Source organism: Phyllostomus hastatus, unplaced genomic scaffold (assembly GCF_019186645.2).
Source record: "Phyllostomus hastatus isolate PE091 unplaced genomic scaffold, TTU_PhHast_1.1 phas_scaffold_585, whole genome shotgun sequence".
Classification (NCBI taxonomy): Eukaryota; Metazoa; Chordata; class Mammalia; order Chiroptera; family Phyllostomidae; genus Phyllostomus; species Phyllostomus hastatus.
In genome coordinates, this window is record NW_025334037.1 from 27,805,144 (window position 1) to 27,823,577 (window position 18,434).

An 18,434-nucleotide genomic window follows, 5' to 3' on the forward strand; every position below is an offset into this window, starting at 1 on the left:
TCCTGTGTGTTGGGGAGAATGGGGTGAGTGCAGGAAGGGGCCCAGCAGAGCCTGGACCTGATTCATTGTTTGTAAAGATTGTATTTATTTATTTTTAGAGAGAGGGGAAGGGAGAGAGAAAGAGAAGGAGAGAAACATCAATGTGTGGTTGCCTCTCTCACGATCCTACTGGGGACCTGGCCAGCAACACAGGCATGTGCCATGACTGGGTATCGAACTGGTGACCTTTTGCTGCACAGTCCAGTACTCAGTCCACTGAGCCACACCAGCCAGGGCTGGACTCAATTTGTGAACCAGGCTCCTCTCCCCTGCCCTGACCAAGCCCAGGTATTAGCAGGGCAGCCCTTCAAAGGAAAGCCTGCTCTGTCTCGCTCTCTCTCTCTCTCTCTCTCTCTCTCTCTCTCTCTCTCTCAGGTCAGGCCTTTTCCCTGGGAGGCTGGTGTCCAGACCTGGGCTTTCATACCAGCAATAGCTGCCCTTTACTGGGCACTTGCTGGAGGCTGGGCACTGTGCTGAGTGCTCCACCTCCATAATTCACCTTCTCAACCCCCGCCCACAACGCCCCTGTCGCACACACCCTGTGAGGTGGGCTCCATCGCTGATCCCCCTTTTTCTGTATGAGGATAGTGAGGCTCAGAGAGGAGCACAGGAAGGAAGAGGCAACAGTAGGATTGAAACTGGGGTCTCCGCCTTCAGAACGCCGGTGCCGTGCTACAGTGCCCGAAACTACACTCAGCATTTCTGAGCACTCAGAGATACCAGGCGCTGTGATAGTTGGTATTAACATAAAGACCCCAATCTGCTGCTTCAATTGGCTCTCACGGGAACATGCATCTGAGCCCCATCACAGGCTCAGTAATGGACACAGGAACCTACTGCCCTGAGGCCCCAGAAGAGGCAGAGGTCAAGTCCGGGGGGACCAGCCAAGTCCTCACAAGGGCCAGGTGTGGGAACGGAGGGGAACTGAGGAGGGGCTCCAGCGGGAGGGCAGGGCCGCTCAGCGAACAGGGTGAGCCAGGGGGAAAGCACATTTGGGCCGTGGTGACAGGTCTGGGGTGAGGGCCAGAGCAGGAGGGCGGGCCACCCTGGGAAGTGTTCTGCACACCACAGCCCACCCAGACTCGGTCCTCTCACGTTTTCGACCATGGCCAAGTCCCTTGGACAGAAGAGACGTGATCAGTTCTGCACCCTGTGTACCATCAGAAAGCTGGGATGTTTTTCAAATTTCTTGCACTTTCTTAGACAAGATTCCAGAAAAAACTCAATTTTAACTTTTTACCATAAAATTTAAAATGCAGACAAAGATACATGCACCTGGCTTCATCTCAAACATCAAACTGATTCATAAGTTGAAAGCAATTTGTGGGTCCCAACTCTGAGACGACAATCGAACAGCCCAGCCACCATGCAACACTCCTCGCACATGCACAAAAATGTGCCCTGTGCTCAGAGGGGCGTGGACCCGCACACTGCCTGCAGACCCTGTTCTGATGCAAGAGCCAGCCTTCCAGCAGCCCAGGATGCCCAGGGCATCAGCACCACCGCTACAGCTCATCTCTGTGGTGTTTGAAGGGGGCCAGACAGCCTCTGGGGATGTATTCCTTGTGGGAAGACACAGGAGTGCTCCTTCCTCTGACCCCACCCAGCCTACCCCTCCTTCTTCCTTTCTGAGCACAGGAATGTGGAAGTGAGGCTTCCTGGTTAAAAAAAAAAAACAAAAACAAAAACAAAAAAACCCTGGTGGGTAAAGATGGAGAATTTAGGAGCAGCACCCCGGCCTGCTGCTGCCACACTCTGGGCCTGCAGCAAGCATCCCTCCTTACTGCTGCTGGTGGAAAGCACTTGCCCAGAAGTCGGGAGACCTGGGCTCCACCTCTGAGAAGTGAGATGGCCTGGGCCAGGCCCCTAGCCTCTCCGCGCCTCCCTTCCCCTATCTGAGATATGGGGATAGCCTTTAACCTTCCTGCCACACTACATGGATGTGAATTAGTGTTCGAGATAGTACCCAGAATGCCTTAGGGTCTTGCTAGTGTCCACACCCACAGACACCAGTCTCTGTATTGCGTGTTCACTGTGCGCCCAGCTCCAGGGAGACCAGCAGTGGGCAAAAACTAAAAGCAAAGAAATGATGCTGTGACAAAGATGATAAAGAAAAAGCTGAGATGGAGAACATCAGAGGGAAACTTCCCCAAATGGAATAGTCAGAGGCAGCCTCTCAGGCACAACCTTAACCTCGGACTGGAATGAAGGGAGGAGCCAGCCCTAGGAGACCTGGGGACAGGGCATCCCAGGCCCAGGGTGAGCCCATGCAGAGGCCCTGAGGTGGCAGAAGAGTTGGGTGTGGGGAAGGACCAGGGTGAAGGCCAGGATAGCAGGAGCAGAGATGGGGGGCCTCCTCCCAGGGGTGGGCAAATGCCCAGAAACCGGAAAAGGGATAGAGATGGATTTGGCAACTTTCTGCCATTACTTGGAAACGCTGCTTCCTTTTGGTTCCACTCAGCATGGAGAAGAAAGAAGCCAGAGGTCAAGTTCAAGCCAGGGAGCACACTACACAGTAGCCCTCCTTTATCCATTGGGGATACATGCCAAGAGCCCCAGTGGATGCCTGAAACTGTGGTTAGTACTGAACCCTCATACACAATTTCTCTCTGTTTTAATATTTTTTATTGATATGATATTATAGTTTTCCCAAATCTTCCCCTTCTATCCCCCTACACCCTGCCCTCCCAAGCCTCCAGCATTCCCCCGCCCACTTAGTCCACGCCCATGGGCTGTACATATAAATCTCTGTGCCCTATACCGTGTTTTATCTCTGCCTGTCTACCTGATGCCTACTAACCATGCTTCTTCTTCCCTGTACCTTTTCCCACTTATTCCTCCCTCCCCTCCCCACTGAAACCCCTCCATGTGATGTCCATTTCTCAGAATCTGTTCCTGTTCTACTTGTTTGCTTAGTTTTTGTTTCCATTGTGTTCTTTTCTTTCAGGTTCATTTGTTGATAGTTGTGAGTTTGTTGTCATTTTACTGTTTTGTTTTTATCTTCTTTTTCTTAGATAGGTCCCTTTAACATTTCATATAGTAAGGGCTTGGTGATGATGAACTCTTTTAACTTGACCTTATCTGGGAAGCACTTATCTGCCTTCCCATTCTAAATGATAGCTTTGCTGGATAGAGTCATCTTGAATGTAGGTCCTTGCCTTTCATGAGTTCAAATACTTCTTTCCAGCCCTTTCTTGCCTGCAAGGTTTCTCTTGAGAAATCAGCTGATAGACTAATGGGAACTCCTCTGTAGGTAACTCTTTCCTTTTCTCTGCCAGCTTTTAAGATTCCTGGCCTTTAACCTTGGGTAACTTAATGATGATGTGCCTTGGTGTGTTCCTCTTTGGGTCCAACTTCCTTAGGACTCTGGGCTTCCTGGACTTCCTGGAAGTCTATATCCTTCACCAGATTGAAGGGGAAGTTTTCCTTCATTAATTGTTTAAATAAGTGTTTAGTTTCTTGTTGTTGTTCTTGTCCTTCTGGCACCCCCATAAATTGATATTGGAATGTTTCAGGTTGTCCCAGAGATTCCTCAGCCTCTCTTCATTTTCTTAAATTCTTGTTTCTTCATATCCTGGATGGATGTTTCTTTCTTCCTTTTGTTTCAAATCGTTGCTTTGAGTCCTGGTTCCCTTCCTGTCACTGTTGGTTGCGTGAACACCCTGCTTTACTTCACTTTGGGTTTCCTTCATTTGTTTTTTCATTTTTCGACCAAGCTCTATCAGATCTGTGAGCATTTTGATTACCAGGGCTTTAAATTCTCCATCAGATGGGTTGGCTATCTCCTCATTGCTTAGCTCTCTTTCAGAATCTTTGCTCTGTTCTTTCATTTGGGCCATATTTCTTTCTCTTGGTGCAGCTGTTAGGTTGTAAGGGGGTGGGGCCTTAGGTGTTCACCAGGGTGGGAAAACGCTCTTTGCGGCCCAGCCCCACTGCCTGTGGGGGAGGGGCCAGGGAGGCAACAGTGTGACTTGACTCCTGTCTCTAACATACTTGTCAACGGATTCTAGGACTCTCCTGTGAGACTGGGAGCTTCCCCTCCTGCGGCAACCCCAGCCGTAGCCCACAGCCACTTCTGAGTCCCCTTAAGTCAACCCCTCCTGCGCAGCCCACTGAGAGGAGTAGCCAGCCCCACCTCTAGTGTCCAAGCAAGTTGCATTGGTTTTTCAAAGTCGCTGGTCTGGTCCGCCACCTTACCGGTCCAGTTGTTCCAGTTGATTTTTTCTCTAATTCCTTTGTTGTTGGACTTCCATGAAGTTTCATTTTCTGGCACTTTTGGTTGTTTATTGATTTCAGATTGGTTATTGTCCTCCTTTTGGTTGTGAGAGGAAGCAAAGGGTCTCTACCTATGCCTCCATCTTGGCAGGAACTCCTCTATTTTTCTTATATAGACATATACTTTCAGCTTCTCTTTAGCATGTCTGAATTCCCAGAATCACTACTCTTGCGCATTGGGCCGCTATTAAGTAAAATAAGGGCTATGTGACCACAGCCCTGCTAACAAGGGGACAGGACTGCCGACCTAATAACCGAGAGGGCTCATAACCAGCAGGGAGGGAGCAGCTACAGCCTGGAGACACTGGACAACACGATGACGCACACAGAGGGTGGATGGGGGAGGGACGCACAGACCGCGTTGCACCACGCAGAATAGCGCACAATTTAAAACTTGTGAACTGTTTTTTCCTGGAATTTTCCATTTAATGTTTTCAGGCCACAGGTGATCATGGGTACCCGAAACCTCTGGTAGCTGGAAGCAGGGAAAACACAACCTTGGGTGAAGAGGCCATGCCCTGACCACAGCGAGGTCAGGTTTGGGCTCAGTGCCCCAGGCGGCCACTGGGCGCACCAGGACTGGATTTCTGTGTTGAGAAAGCCCCTCTCTGGCTGTTGAGAGGAGAAGGACCTGACAGGAAAGGCAAGGGCTGCAGGAGGCTATGGTGGTGGCCAGGGGAAAAATGGTGGTGCCAGTAGAGACAGAGAGTGGACGCATTTGAGATGCATTTCGAAGGTAAAGCCGCCAGACCTTCCAGAGGGATTGCACGTGGGGCTGAGAAAAAGGCAGGATTCAAGGACAATACCAGAATTCTTGAACACAAAACTGAGGACAAAGGTGCCATTTACTGGACAAGGAAGACGGAGTGCTGAGAGGCGGGCCTGGGATCAAGTTATCTGGGGACATGTTAGGTTTGAGACGTTGATGGGTCATGACGAGACGTCATCCAGTGGTGATGTCAAGGGGACCCTGGGATGTTAGGACTCCAGCAGTCTTTGTGAAGGAGAAAGCACTAAAAAAATGGCCCATTACCCCAAAATTTGGCAGCTGAAAACAGCCATTTGGTTTTGCTGGGCATGTTGAGGGTCGGGAAGGGCATAGCTGAGCACTGCTCCCCCAGAGTCCCTTAAGTGGTGGCAGTCCGATGCCAGCTGGCACTGAACACCCAAGACCGCTCACTGACGTGCTGGCAGCTGATGCTGGCCGTGGGCTGGGAGCTTCGTGGGGCTGGCCGCTGGAGCACCTGCCCATGACCTCTCTAGCATGGTAGTCTCCGGGTGGTCGGACCTCTTCCCTGCTGTTGGTGTCCTCACTATGGTGTCACAAGAGGAAGCTACCTGGCCTTTTCTGATCCAGCCTTGGAAGTCCCTTTGTATCTCTCCTGCCTTTCTCTATTGGTTGAAGCAATTGCAAGCCCACCCAGAATCAAAAGGAGGAAACAGAGCCCCGCGCCCCATGGGAGGACACTGGGGGCATGTATTAAAACTGCCACACAGCCCTTCTCATGGCTGCCCCCTGACAACAGCCCTCAGAACACATCTGGGTGTCCCTTGCAGCTCAGTGAGGGTCCTCGCTCCATCATGCCCAAGCCCCGTCCTTCACAGAACCCCCAGGACGCCCTCCCAGGTGCAGTGCCGAGGTGCACGTGTTGTGCTGTTAGAGTGTCCGAGCACTTCCAACAGTGCTTCTAGCCACGGACTGACAGAGTGACCATGATCGCTGAGGCTCTGCAGCCGAGACATGTGCTCCCTTCTCCACTCCGTGGGATCCTCTGTGAGGCCACTGAAGTTGCCTTTAATCCCAACTGTTTGAGTATTGATATTCCAATATCTAAAGGGGAGGAAGCTTATTTTTTCAGTCAATATTTATTGAATACCTACCAAGTGCCAGGCATATATCAGAGATCCAGACAGACCACAGTCCCTGCTTTCTTGGGCTCACCGCCCTTCTTCAAGTTTAGGTGAGCCAAGAATAAGAGCCAGCAAAATGGCAAAATATAAGTAATGTATTGTAAGGCCTAATTAGGAATCAGGTAGTATTGGGGGTGTGACTTCTGTTCGGGGTTCAAAGATGACTTCTCCAAGTAAAATGTGAGTCAAACTCTAAATGTAACAAAGGAGCAGTGAGGAGAAGAGTTGAATTCAGAGTATGTCAGGCGGATGGACCAGCAAGTGCAAAGGCGCTGGGGTGGGAATGTGTGGGTGTGAATAAGGAAAGGCCAGGCCTGGGTGGCTGAGAGGCACTGAGAGGTGAAAGCAGACTGTGGTGGGGGGGGTCTGTAATCATAAGATACATCCGTTAATTTTCTTTTGGCTGCAACTAAGAAATCAGCCCTGGCTGCTGTGGCTCAGTGGATTGAGCACCAGCCTGAGCACCAGAGGGTCACCAGTTCCATTCCCAGTCAGGGCACATGCCTGGGTTGTGGGCCAGGTCCCCTGTAGGGCACACAGGAGAGGCAACCAATCATTGTTGTTTTTCTCCCTCCCTCTCTCTCCTTCATTCCCCTCTCTACAAATAAATGAATAAAATTGTAAAAAAGAAATCAACTGAAACTAGTCGTGGTGTTTGCCTGCACACACAGCCCCCTTCCAGCCCGCCATCCGTGCGGATTACACCTGCTTTCCGCACGTGGAGTCTACTGAATCCTCCACTCAGGGCTGACCTTGTGACTTGCTCTGACCAATAGGGTACAGAAAAAACATTCTGCGGCTTTGGAAGCCATGTTTTAAAGGGACTTCCGTTTCTCCCCCTGGCTATCCTGACACCACCCTCAGGAAGCCTAAGGCAGCCATAGGGAAAGGTCACATGGAGGGGAACCAAGGCATCTGGCCAACAGCCCAGGCCCACCTACCAGGTGGGTGTGGCCACAGGGATGATCCCACAGAAGACCAGCGGAAGAGCCACCCAATCAGCCCACAGAATCTAGAGAAACAAGGAATAGTTTTTGCTTTTGCCTGCAGAACCCTCTCCCCCACACTGGGACTTACTTTTTGTTAACAGACCCTGGATTTGCCAGTCCCGTTGTTGGTTCTCCCACTCTCAACCTTGGCTGGAACACGGGCCCTGCCTTCGAAACTCTCCACCCTGCCTCTAGCTCTGCAGCTGGGGCTCCTTCCCTGGGGACTACAGTCCCTGCACTGCCGCCTCAGACCCTGGGCCAGCCAGTGACAGATCGTCCAAGCTCCTAGGGACTTGGGCTCTCCCCATGCATCTGCTCTGCCATCTTCAGCTGTCCTCCTTTTGTCCCATGGTTACACAATGGGGGCTGTCCTTCCAAACCTCAGGCCTCCATTCAAGACAGAACGCGTACTAAAAAGAAGTAACAAAAAGGGTAAAGACCTCGCTGCTATAACAAAGAGCTCCCTCTACAACTACACAGGGACATAAACAGTATAAGTTGATTTCTCTCTCACATAACAGTCCCCAGGTAGGCAGGCCACATGGGCAGGTGACTCTGCACACACAGTCAGGAAGCCGGGCTCTTCCCATCGTATTGCTCCCCCAGCCCTAAGGCATTGACCTCGTCTGCACGGTCACAGCTGCCATATGGACACACTGGGCCCCCAGGTTATGGGAAGAGGAGGACAGAGCATGGAGGAGCCCACACTTAAGGTTCTAAGGCCTGGATTTGGAAAGCAGCACACACATCACCTCCCTTCCCCATCCACCTTGTCATATGCCTTAGTGATCCCCAAGGCAGGCTGGGATATAGAGTCTCTGGCTAGGCAACCATGTAACTACCTTTCAATTATTTGGGGCTAGTGGGAGAATGAACTTTGGTAGATAATTACTAGTGTCTACCAGATAGAGTTAGCTTCTGAGTCCTTGTTGAGCTCAGGGACAAGACAGTCAACACCTGTGTGTTTCCAGGAGCTCTCAGGCCCTACTGATATGGATCACTGTCCCCTACACCTGGGAGGTCACTTTTGTCTATAGAAATCATCTTCTGCTAAGTTCTGGCCAAGACAAAGGCGTAGGTGGAAACTCTTCACTTCCTCACACAACCAAAAGGAGAATAACAACCAACCTAAAATCAATAAACAACCAAAAGTGCCAGAAAATCAAACTGCATGTAGCTCCGACAATCAAGGAATTAAAGAAACAGTCAAACAGAACAATCAGAACAGTGCACCGAGACAACGAAATACGGCCCAAATGAAAGAACAGAGCAAAGATTCTGAAAGAGAGCTAAGCAATGAGGAGATAGCCAACCTATCTGATGGAGAATTTAAAGCCCTGGTAATCAAAATGCTCACAGGTCTGATGGAACTTGGTCAAGAAATGAAAAAACAAATTAAGGAAACCCAAAGTGAAGTAAAGCAGGATGTTTACGCAACCAACAGTGACAGGAAGGGAACCAGGACTCAAAGCAACGATTTGAAACAAAAGGAAAAAAGAAACATCCATCCAGGATATGAAGAAACAAGAATTTAAGAAAATGAAGAGAGGCTGAGGAATCTCTGGGACAACCTGAAACGTTCCAATATCCAATTTATGAAGGTGCCAGAAGGACAAGAACAACAGCAAGAAACTAAACACTTATTTAAACAATTAATGAAGGAAAACTTCCCCTTCAATCTGGTGAAGGATATAGACTTCCAGGAAGTCCAGGAAGCCCAGGGTCCTAAGGAAGTTGGACCCAAAGAGGAACACACCAAGGCACATCATCATTAAGTTACCCAAGACTAAAGACAAAGAGAGAATCTTAAAAGCTGGCAGAGAAAAGGAAAGAGTTACCTACAGAGGAGTTCCCATTAGTCTATCAGCTGATTTCTCAAGAGAAACCTTGCAGGCAAGAAAGGGCTGGAAAGAAGTATTTGAACTCATGAAAGGCAAGGACTCACATCCAAGAGACTCTACCCAGCAAAGCTATCACTTAGAATGGAAGGGCAGGTAAAGTGCTTCCCAGATAAGGTCAAGTTAAAGGAGTTCATCATCACCAAGCCCTTACTATATGAAATGTTAAAGGGACCTATCTAAGAAAAAGAAGATAAAAAATATGAACAGTAAAATGACAACAAACTCACAACTATCAACAAATGAACCTAAAAGAAAAGAAAAACAATGGAAACAAAAACTAAGCAAACAACCCAAACAGAAACAGAATCAGAGAAATGGAGATCACATGGAGGGGTTTCAGTGGGAAGGGGAGGGAGGAATAGGGGGAAAAAGGTACAGGGAGGAAGAAGCATGGTTAGTAGGCATAAGGTAGACAGGCAGAGATAAAACACGGTATAGGAAACAGAGGACTCTAAGAACTTATATGTAAAGCCCCTGGACGTGGACTAAGGGCAGGGAATGCTGGAGGCTTGGGGGGGCAGGGTGGAGGAGGGATAGAGAGGGGAAAATTGGCAAAACTGCATAATCAATAAAAATATACTAAAAAAATCATCTTCTTCTGCCAGTATTTGTGGTCCCAGGCCAGGCAAGACAATAGGACTACGCCATGCAAGTCCCTGTTTCCCGGCTCACTGCAGCCGTCCCCTCCACAGTGATGCCCTTCTGTCCACCTCACACCTTATGCACACACTGGGTCATTTCTCTGGGAAAACCTGAAACTTCACCCTCTATGGAGGGTGTAAACAATTAACATTCCTCAAGTGAAATTCAAAAGCAAACAGTTGGTGCAGAAGGCACAACTCCTTGAGGCCTTAGACCCCTAAGAATCATCCCCACGTCCCCTTTCCTTGATAAGGAACAAAAAAGATGGGAATCTGTGGAACTTACTGTGCTGGCCTGTCACAACCTTAATGCAAAGAAGTGAACTCAGAGAATGGGGAAAGTGCAGGTACAATGCAAGGGGCAGAAGAGACACCAGCAGACATGCAGGCCTTTGGCCCCCAGAGAGCCCAGACCGTGCCCTGAGCACCCAGCAGGGACAGCCCCCAGTCTTTCTCTGGGAAGGGCTTCTGGCCTTTATACAGTGTAGATCTCTTCCTTGGGGGCCCAAGGTGGCAGCACGTTCATCAGATAAATTAAGTCCTGCCTTATGACAAGGGAAGGGGCCCTTGCAGGAAACCAGGGCCTCTCAAAAGACAACTTTCCCCCATTTGTCACTCAGTTATTCGTCACAATGAAATGCCAGGCCTAGGGAGAAGAGACTGAAGCAGGCATCGCTGGAAACCAACCCCACGGCCCCGGGTGTGGCCCTGGAACAGGACTCGCCAGGTCAGGTTCAGGTGACCAGCTCAGTTTGTTTAAGTCTCTCCTTCCTTCCCCAGAAGGATGACATGATCCCACAGGTGACAAGGTGACCAGAAGGCATCCTCCCCCTGCCTGTAACTGGGAAGCAGGATGTCCCATGCCTACAGGAAGGGAGGGTGTAGGTATCCCAGCAAGTGGACCAGTGGCCTGGTGGGAGAGGGCAGGGCCTGGGACAGAGCTCCCACTGGGGACTTTGCATCTGCACTGGGGCTGCTGGGCAGTGCTTGTTTCCCATAACCCTTCCAGCTTCCTCTGGCAAAGCAGTTGGCATGTGAGACTTTAAATGCACTCCATAGGTTTTACGTTTTTATTATGGAACTTTTACTTTAAGGAGTAAAACCTTCTTAGGCCAATAACCCCCCTAGTACCCATGCCCAGCTTCAACAGTTATCAACACTTTGCCTACCCTTGTTTCAGCAACCTTTCTCTTTTCTTTTTGGTGAATATTCTGAATATTTTAAAGCAAATCTCAGACATCTCACCAGACAATTACGAGGCACTAGTTAAATGGCGTTTGAAATGTAACAAACAGCGGGTACCCCTACTTGGAACCATCCTAGCTAGAATTCTGAGTAAGGGGTTTGAGACCAATGGGCGTAGTCCAGCCCCTCGCTTTACAACAAAGAGAACTCGGGAGAATTGAGCCGCCCAGCCTTGGTGCTTGAGCGGGAACCAGGGAGAGAAGTCAGCCTTGGTGCTTGCCTGGTAAGTGGCGGTCCCGGGCAGGTGACCGGTCCCTGGCTGGTCCCTGGCTGGTCCCTGGGAGGTGGGCGCGGGGGGCGGGAGGGGGGCGGAGACACTCCGCTGCCGAGGAACAGAGAGAATCGGAGCTGTTAGCCGCTCGCACTTCTGGAAACGCAGGCCTGGTGCGCGACCGGCCTAGGATGCTCCCGGATCCTGGGACTTGCAAGCTGCGGTAACGGGAGAGCGGGATTGTGGGGCTGACTGGGGCGAGGTACCCGAAGCTGGGGTAGCCTCGGAAAGAGGAAGGGACCTGCTCCCGCGACCAGCGGGATAACCCAGGGCCGAGGGTAGACTGGGGCCTAGGTCGCCCGGCGATCGCCCCCAGGCCCCCATTAGGGAATGGGCAGCAAGGCTGGCAGGGTGCCCGCGCCCGGAGCTGGGAACAGGCAGTCATCTCCCGAGGGCGCGGCACTGGGTGAGATGCTGCAGGTGTGTGGCGCAGGTGCAGGAAAGGGCTGCGGGGACCCACAGTCTGTCAGCGAACAGCGAGGTGAGAGGGGGGTCGCTTTCGCTTCCTGGGATCGCCAGCCTTGGGACCGGAGCTCGCGGCTGGGCCTGGCGTGAAGAGGATTTTGCAAGCTGGAGACAACCCGAGGAGAGGGTGATGCATTGAGGCTCGCATACGACCGCCTGGGGGGGCTAGAATTGGGGGCTCTGGGGCGACATATTGAGGCTCTACAGGGGCGGTATGGCCTCGGGCGTTTGGGAATGCTGCTAAGAATCTGGGTTTGGAGAGGGCTGAGGCGGTGACAAGGGGGAAGGAGGAAACTGTACAGAGGTGTGGGAACAGTGAGCTGGGGGGCTGGCAGGGGTGGGGGTGTCTCTCGACGTGGAGGGACATGGGACAGTGCCAAGAATGGGGAGAGCGGAGAGCGCAGTCCCGCCCCGGGACCGGGGGCGGATGCACCTTCAGATCAGCGGAGGGGAGGGAGTTAGCCTTTGGAGGAGACGGAGCGGGCGGCGCTTGCAGGAATGGGACTGAGGCTCAAAATGCCAGAGGAACCTTCCTTGGCTGCTGACATCCGCCACCTTGAGCGGGCGGGGAACACATAAAGCCTTGGAAACGGCCCCGGCCCCAGCGCGAGCTGACTCTGAAGGCCTTCTCTCTGCAACTGTGGCTTTATGAATGACGCTGGGCGTGCGGGCTCTTTAAGGAAGAGGTCGGGGGCGTGCCTGGAAATGAGTCCTGGGGCCGCCTTCCCCGGAGCGGGGGAGCGGTCCCGGACGCCTGGAGGCTCGGGTTAGACCTGTAGCCGGGACCCGGGAAAATGCTGTAGCCCAGCGCTCGCCGGCCTCCTTCCGCGACCTTTGGACTCCACCCTGAGCCCTTCTGACCTCCCTTGCATCCCTCTTTCCAGAACACCCCCCCACCCCCGCAAGCCCTTCCTCCATTCAGCTCCCCACAGGCAGGCCGCCCTCTCTCTCCCCACAAGCCCCCTCTTCCATAGCAGCCCACGCCTCCCTCCCTCTCCCTGCACCTCCTCCCCACCCTGTCCTCCGCAATTTTCCAGCACCCTGGCCCTGCACTCCTCCTCCTCCTGCCACTTTGCCTTCCATTCCTCTCCCCTAGGCCCCAGCCTCTTCTTCCCTGATAGGTCATCTTCCTGTTCACTGGCCCTTCCCTGTGCCTTGCCTCATGCATGAGGCCCCTGGGGTGGGAGCAGGTTGGGAGGCTCACCCTAAAACCGAACTTCTTCATCCAAGGGCAAGGTGGGCAGGCCTCTAGACCACCCCCCACGTGACAGCTGAGGACTGGGGCCTGCTCACTGCCCTTGACTCCAGGAAAGGCTGTGCAGTGACCCAGCTCATCTGCTACCCTTTTCAGGGCCCCTTTAAAGCGCTCCAGGATCCTGCACATGGCACTGATGGGGACCCCTGACCCCTACAGTGAGCCAGAGGCCAGCCAGGAGAAGCCCTTTCTGCTTCGGGCACTGCAGATCGCATTGGTGGTCTCTCTCTACTGGGTCACCACCGTGTGCATGGTGTTTCTCAACAAGTACCTGCTGGACAGCTCCTACCTGCAGCTGGAGAGCCCCATCGTCCTCACCTTCTACCAGTGCCTGGTGACCACGCTGCTCTGCAAGGGTCTCAGCATACTGGCCATCTGCTTTCCTGGTGCAGTGGACTTCCCCACGCTGTGCCTGGATCTCAGGATGGCCCGCAACGTCCTGCCCCTGCCGGTGTACTTTGTCGGCTTGACCATCTTCTATAACATCGGCCAGAGGTACATGGGTGTGGCCTTCTACACCCTGGGCCGATCGCTCACTATCTTCTTCAACGTGCTGTTCTCCTACCAGATGCTCAAGCAGACCACTTCCTCCTATGTCTTGTTCACCTGCGGCATCATCATTGGTGAGTGGCCAGCCAGGGCAGTGGGAAACAGGGGAGGCACGGTAGCCAAAACCCTAAGGAATATCCCTCCCAAGCATCTTTGGACTTTATCTGTCCCAGCTCCCATGATGCCACAGTAACATGAGGAAGATCCTGGGATCCAGAGAGCAAACAACTTGCTTGAGGTCCCCCAACAAGTTAAGGGCACAGGCAGGGCCCCTCACACAAAGTGAAATTATAATCTGTATTTCACTGAGGGGAATACCAAGGCACAGAGAGGTTCAGTAACTTGTCTGAGATCACACAGCTAATAAGTGGCAGAGCTGGGATCTGATCTCAAGCAGTCAGCCCCCCAGGCACTTGACCACCATGCTTACTGTGCTCTATTGCTATGTCCTGACTCCCCATCCAGTAGTCTTTCTAGAAGACAATGCATCTTTTCATTACTACTCTGTCACCCTGACCTTGCAGGCTCATAATAATGCCTGACACGGTGGCAGGAGATATGCTTTGAGAGATGTTAGCTGTCTTCCCAGGCTTGACCCTCAAAAAATCACCATTGATGATTTATTGATGGGGACGTTGAGCTATCATTTCCCATATAGCATCTCCTTTGTTCCCCAGAGCTCCTGGGCAGTGGCATCACAGTCATCATCTCCATTCAAACAGGGAAACTAAGGCTCAGAGAGGTTACTTACTTGCCTAAGGCCACACAGCCAGGACTGCAAGGCCGGGATGCACACACAGAGTGGCCAGACTGCCAGGCCTGTGCTTCTAACCACTCTGCTCTGTTCTCATCCCCCAGAAGTTAGAGCTGTGCTGTCTGATACAGCAGTCACTGCCACATGTCTGTTTCCATTTCCATTGCAGCAGGTGCTCAAATAGCATCATTTTGTTATAACAGTGATGAGATGCATAGGAACTTAATATCATTTGTGTCAATTAGCCTATGGTAAACTGATTCAGTTCTAGGTTGTTTTAGTGGCAGAATCTATGGACCACATGAAGTGAAGACTTCCTGTAATTCAAATTAAATGAAAGGTTGAAAATTTAGTCTCAGTGACAGGTGTTGTAACCTGATTCTGTAGCCACTTTTCAAGTGTTCAGCAGCCACATGTGTCCAGCGGTGACTGTCTGGACAACTTAGATTATAGAACATTTGTTGTTTTGTTGCAGCACACTGGGTAGGGGCCACCCCCAGCATCCCTCTCCCCTTCCTGGGCCTCTGTCACCCAGGAATGAGATGCCTCTTGAAACCTGTTCAGGCTTTTCCTGGTGCTGGAAAGTTGGTCTTGGTTGACCTGCATATTCTTCCCCAGTGTCTCAGAGACCCAGGCCAAGGGGGGCCGCTCAAGGGCAGGAGCCCATCCCATGCCACCTGTCCTAGAAAATGTCCCCCTTGTTGAGCAACTGCTGCATCCAGGACTGCTCAGTCTAGCCCCAAGTAGGGGGTGGGGCAGGGGAGAAGGGAGGAGGTTAGAGTGGGAAGAGCTGCCAAGACCCCAGCATCTCTCTCAGCTGCTCCCTCTTCCCCTCCCAGGGCAAGCCTCACTGTCTCCCACACTTCCCCATCTGCCCCACGCATCTGCACTTCAGTCCTGCACACCTGTGTGTGTGTGTTTAGGATGCTCTTGGTGGGAGAACTTGCACGCAGGAAGGTGATGTCACTAGGGAAACTGGGCCCAGATCCGAAAGTAATAAAAGTAGCTGATAGTGAGATTGCTTCTGAGAGGTGCAGCCACTGGCCAGGCCAATGGGGCCAGGCCAGGCCCAGAAGCTGGTGCTCTCTGCTGGCCTCTGTCCAGCTGTTCCCACTGTGGAGTGACTCCCCTTCCTCACTTCTTGTTGGGGAAGAGGGGTCAGAGGCCACTACTCCAGCCCACTCCTCCTCCCTGCTCCCAGGTCACACAGTGCCTTTCAAAGCCCCTCCCAGCTGAGAGTCCCTCTGGGGTCTGGAACCTTGAGGGGGCAGTCCCTCCTGAATCAGAAGGTAACCAGCAGGAGGGCTGAGGGTGCTCTGGCTAAGCACCCGCCACCCCCAGCAGAGCCATGGGTAACTTGTTTGCAAAGGCTCTGCCAGGAAAGGGAGAGCTGGGAGAGTGCGCCCACGATGCAGTGGGTGCCTGGTGTCCCTTAATCCTCACAACCGCCTCCAGAACAACCTCCATTCATTCATTCAACAAATACTCACTGAGACCAGGCACATGTCAGGGACTGTGCCAGGCACTGGGGAGACATGTTTGGAAAAGGTAGACTCGGCTCCTACACTCCTGGAGGTCACGGTGATGGTGTGTGGCAGTCTGTGAGTGAATATGGAGCAGGCAGAGCTGTGACGGGACAGAGAAGGTGCTGTGGGAGTCCTGGCTGTGGCGGGGAGGGCAGGAGGTTGGGCAGGGGGTCATGCAAGCAGCCCTTCTGGAGAAAGTGCCAGATGGGTGTGAGGGAGGAGTGAAGTAGAGCACGTGCACCCTCCACAGCTGGGCTGAGCAAGACTCACCATGTGGGAGGCTGCCCAAGTTCATGAGTCGGGAACATTTTAAGGGCAGTGGGGAGGCGACATGGAGGAGCTTTAGGCCAGGACGTGATCTGAGCAGATCTGTACTTTAGCAACGTCATTCAGGTTGCAAGGGGCAGAGCAGATTGGTTTGGAGTGGCCGGGGGCAGCGGGGAGGTCAAGAGAGTGGCCCATATCTCTGCCACTCAGGTAAACGGGAGCTCAGAGAAGTTCAGTGAACTTTTCCCAGGCTGCCCAGCCTCTAAATGGCAGAGCCCAAATCTCTCTGACGCCAGAACTTTTCTACCCACCCCATGTTGTCAGAGGCTGAGGCGGGGGATACAACGTGTGTAAGATTCAGCCCTGCCTTGGGAAGGTGGGGTCTCACTGAAGAGACTGCACTGTCCCATGGGCAGGTGCCCTGCAGCCCAGGTCACACCAGGGGTCTTCAAGGGAAGCAGAAGCAGGAAGTGGACTGGTGGCTGGGGGTATCAGGAAGACTCCCCCTACCCCTGAGAAGCTGACTTTGACCTTGAAGAATGAGTTGAAACTCTCTTGAGAAGGAGAAAGGTGGTTCTGGTGCTGGAGACAGACAAGGACCCTGAGCCCCACCAGCCTGAGAAGCAGGAGATCAGAGCACCGCTGGCTGGGGTGGGCGCAGGATGCCGACAGCTGGCGGAGTTGCAGGACGCCCAGGTGCCAGGCTGAGGAGCACAGACCAATGGTGGGCGGTGGGGAGCCTCGGAGGCTCTGTGGGCTGGAGGTGACAGAGGATAGGAGCCTAAGAAAGCATGAAGCCTGACTATCCCAAGTGACCTGCAGCCACAAGTGATTCTAACTCACTACAGGCTTCCCTTTTACAGACCAGGATGCCCAGCCTCTGAGACCTTAAATCCCTTGCCCAGGGTCTCTGTAACCATAAAGTTCGCATCCTGCAGGGCTCGACTCAAGCGCTACTTTCCAGATGCCTCGGGCCAGCACCGTCACCCAGTTATGGGTTCTCACAGCGCCCTGCACTGTTTCACGGACCTCATTACAGTTGTAATTAAAGAAGTAATTGGGCAATAAATTGTTTAATATCTTTGTCCTTTGCTAGAATGCATGCTCCCTGCAGAAGCATTCTTGGCCTCGGCCACGCCCCCAGCCCTTGTGTGGTGCTTTGCATACAGTAGAGGCTTTGGACATATGTATTGCAGGAAAGGTGGGAGGATGGGGTGTGAGGGCAGCATACATTCTCATTTTTTGCAGCAAAATTCTCTGTCCTCCTTCCTCCCATCCACCTCTCCCTCCCCTTCTCCTCTCCTCTCTGCAGTTGGATTCTGGTTTGGTGTGGACCATGAGGGGATGGAGGGTTCCCTGTCTTTGACGGGCATCCTCTTTGTCGTGCTAACCAGCCTCAGCATCTCGCTCAACGCCATCTACACCAAAAAGGTGCTCCCGGCCTTGGACGGCAGCATCTGGCGCCTGACCTTCTACAACAATGCGATCTCCTGCGTCTTCTTCCTGCCCCCGCTCCTGCTGCTGGGGGAGCTGCGGACCCTCCGTCTCTTTGTCCAGCTGGGCAGAGCCCACTTCTGGGGCATGATGACGCTGAGAGGACTGTTTGGCCTTGCCATCAGCTACGTGACAGGCCTGCAGATCAAGTTCACCAGTCCCCTGACCCACAACGTGTCAGGCACAGCCAAGGCCTGTGCCCAGGCAGTGTTGGGTGTGCTGTACTATGAGGAGACCAAGAGCTTCCTCTTCTGGGCAAGCAACCTGTTGGTGCTCGGGGGCTCCTCTGCCTACACCTGGGTCCGGGGCTGGGAGATGAAGAAGGTCCAGGAGGAGCCCGGCCCCAAGGAGGACGAGAAGAGCAGCATGAAGGTGTGAGCCTCTGCGGGGACCTCGGGATGGCCTGTCCCAGGAGAATGCCCCAGAATGCGGGAAAGGCCTTTCTTACCCGACAGACCTAGGTAGGCCTAGGAGGAATGGAAAATCACCAGGCGAGAAAACTACACCGTGGGACACTGTAGCCTGGGAAACTGCCAGCCAACCCAACCCAGGACAAACAGATGCCCGGCTAAGATTGGGGTCTGGGTTCGGCCTATCCAGCATAACAGGGTGCAGCTTTAACCCGAGGTCTGAGAAGATGTATCAAGAACAATGGTCAGCAGAAATGGCACCCAGCAACCAGCTCTAGCCAATCAGACTCTGACGCCCCAACCAGTTACCCTTCGTAAGTTTTTGTGCTTAAAAACCCTGCCCTAAGAACAACAGAGTCTTAACCGCCCTTGGTTGGCTCCCCAACCTTCCTAGGTTGGCCCCACTTCCCCCCACGAGTGTTATCCCCCCGTGGTTGGCTCC

General features: G+C 52.8%; 1 protein-coding gene across 3 annotated transcripts; it reads left to right on the plus strand.

The window, feature by feature from the left end:
* The first annotated feature begins 11,170 nt into the window (after nt 1–11,170).
* On the plus strand, nt 11,171–18,434 carry LOC123810090 (GDP-fucose transporter 1-like). 3 transcript variants are annotated; one of them, XM_045825536.1, is made up of 3 exons: nt 11,171–11,224; nt 13,089–13,615; nt 17,401–18,434. In XM_045825536.1, exons 2-3 carry the CDS (start codon nt 13,120–13,122, stop codon nt 17,958–17,960), a joined length of 1,056 nt encoding a protein of 351 aa, XP_045681492.1. In that variant the 5' UTR covers nt 11,171–11,224; nt 13,089–13,119; the 3' UTR covers nt 17,961–18,434. The 3 variants fall into 3 exon arrangements, with proteins under 3 accessions (XP_045681492.1, XP_045681491.1, XP_045681494.1); XM_045825535.1 differs by lacking the exon at nt 11,171–11,224 and adding an exon at nt 11,332–11,435; XM_045825538.1 differs by lacking the exon at nt 11,171–11,224 and adding an exon at nt 12,436–12,503.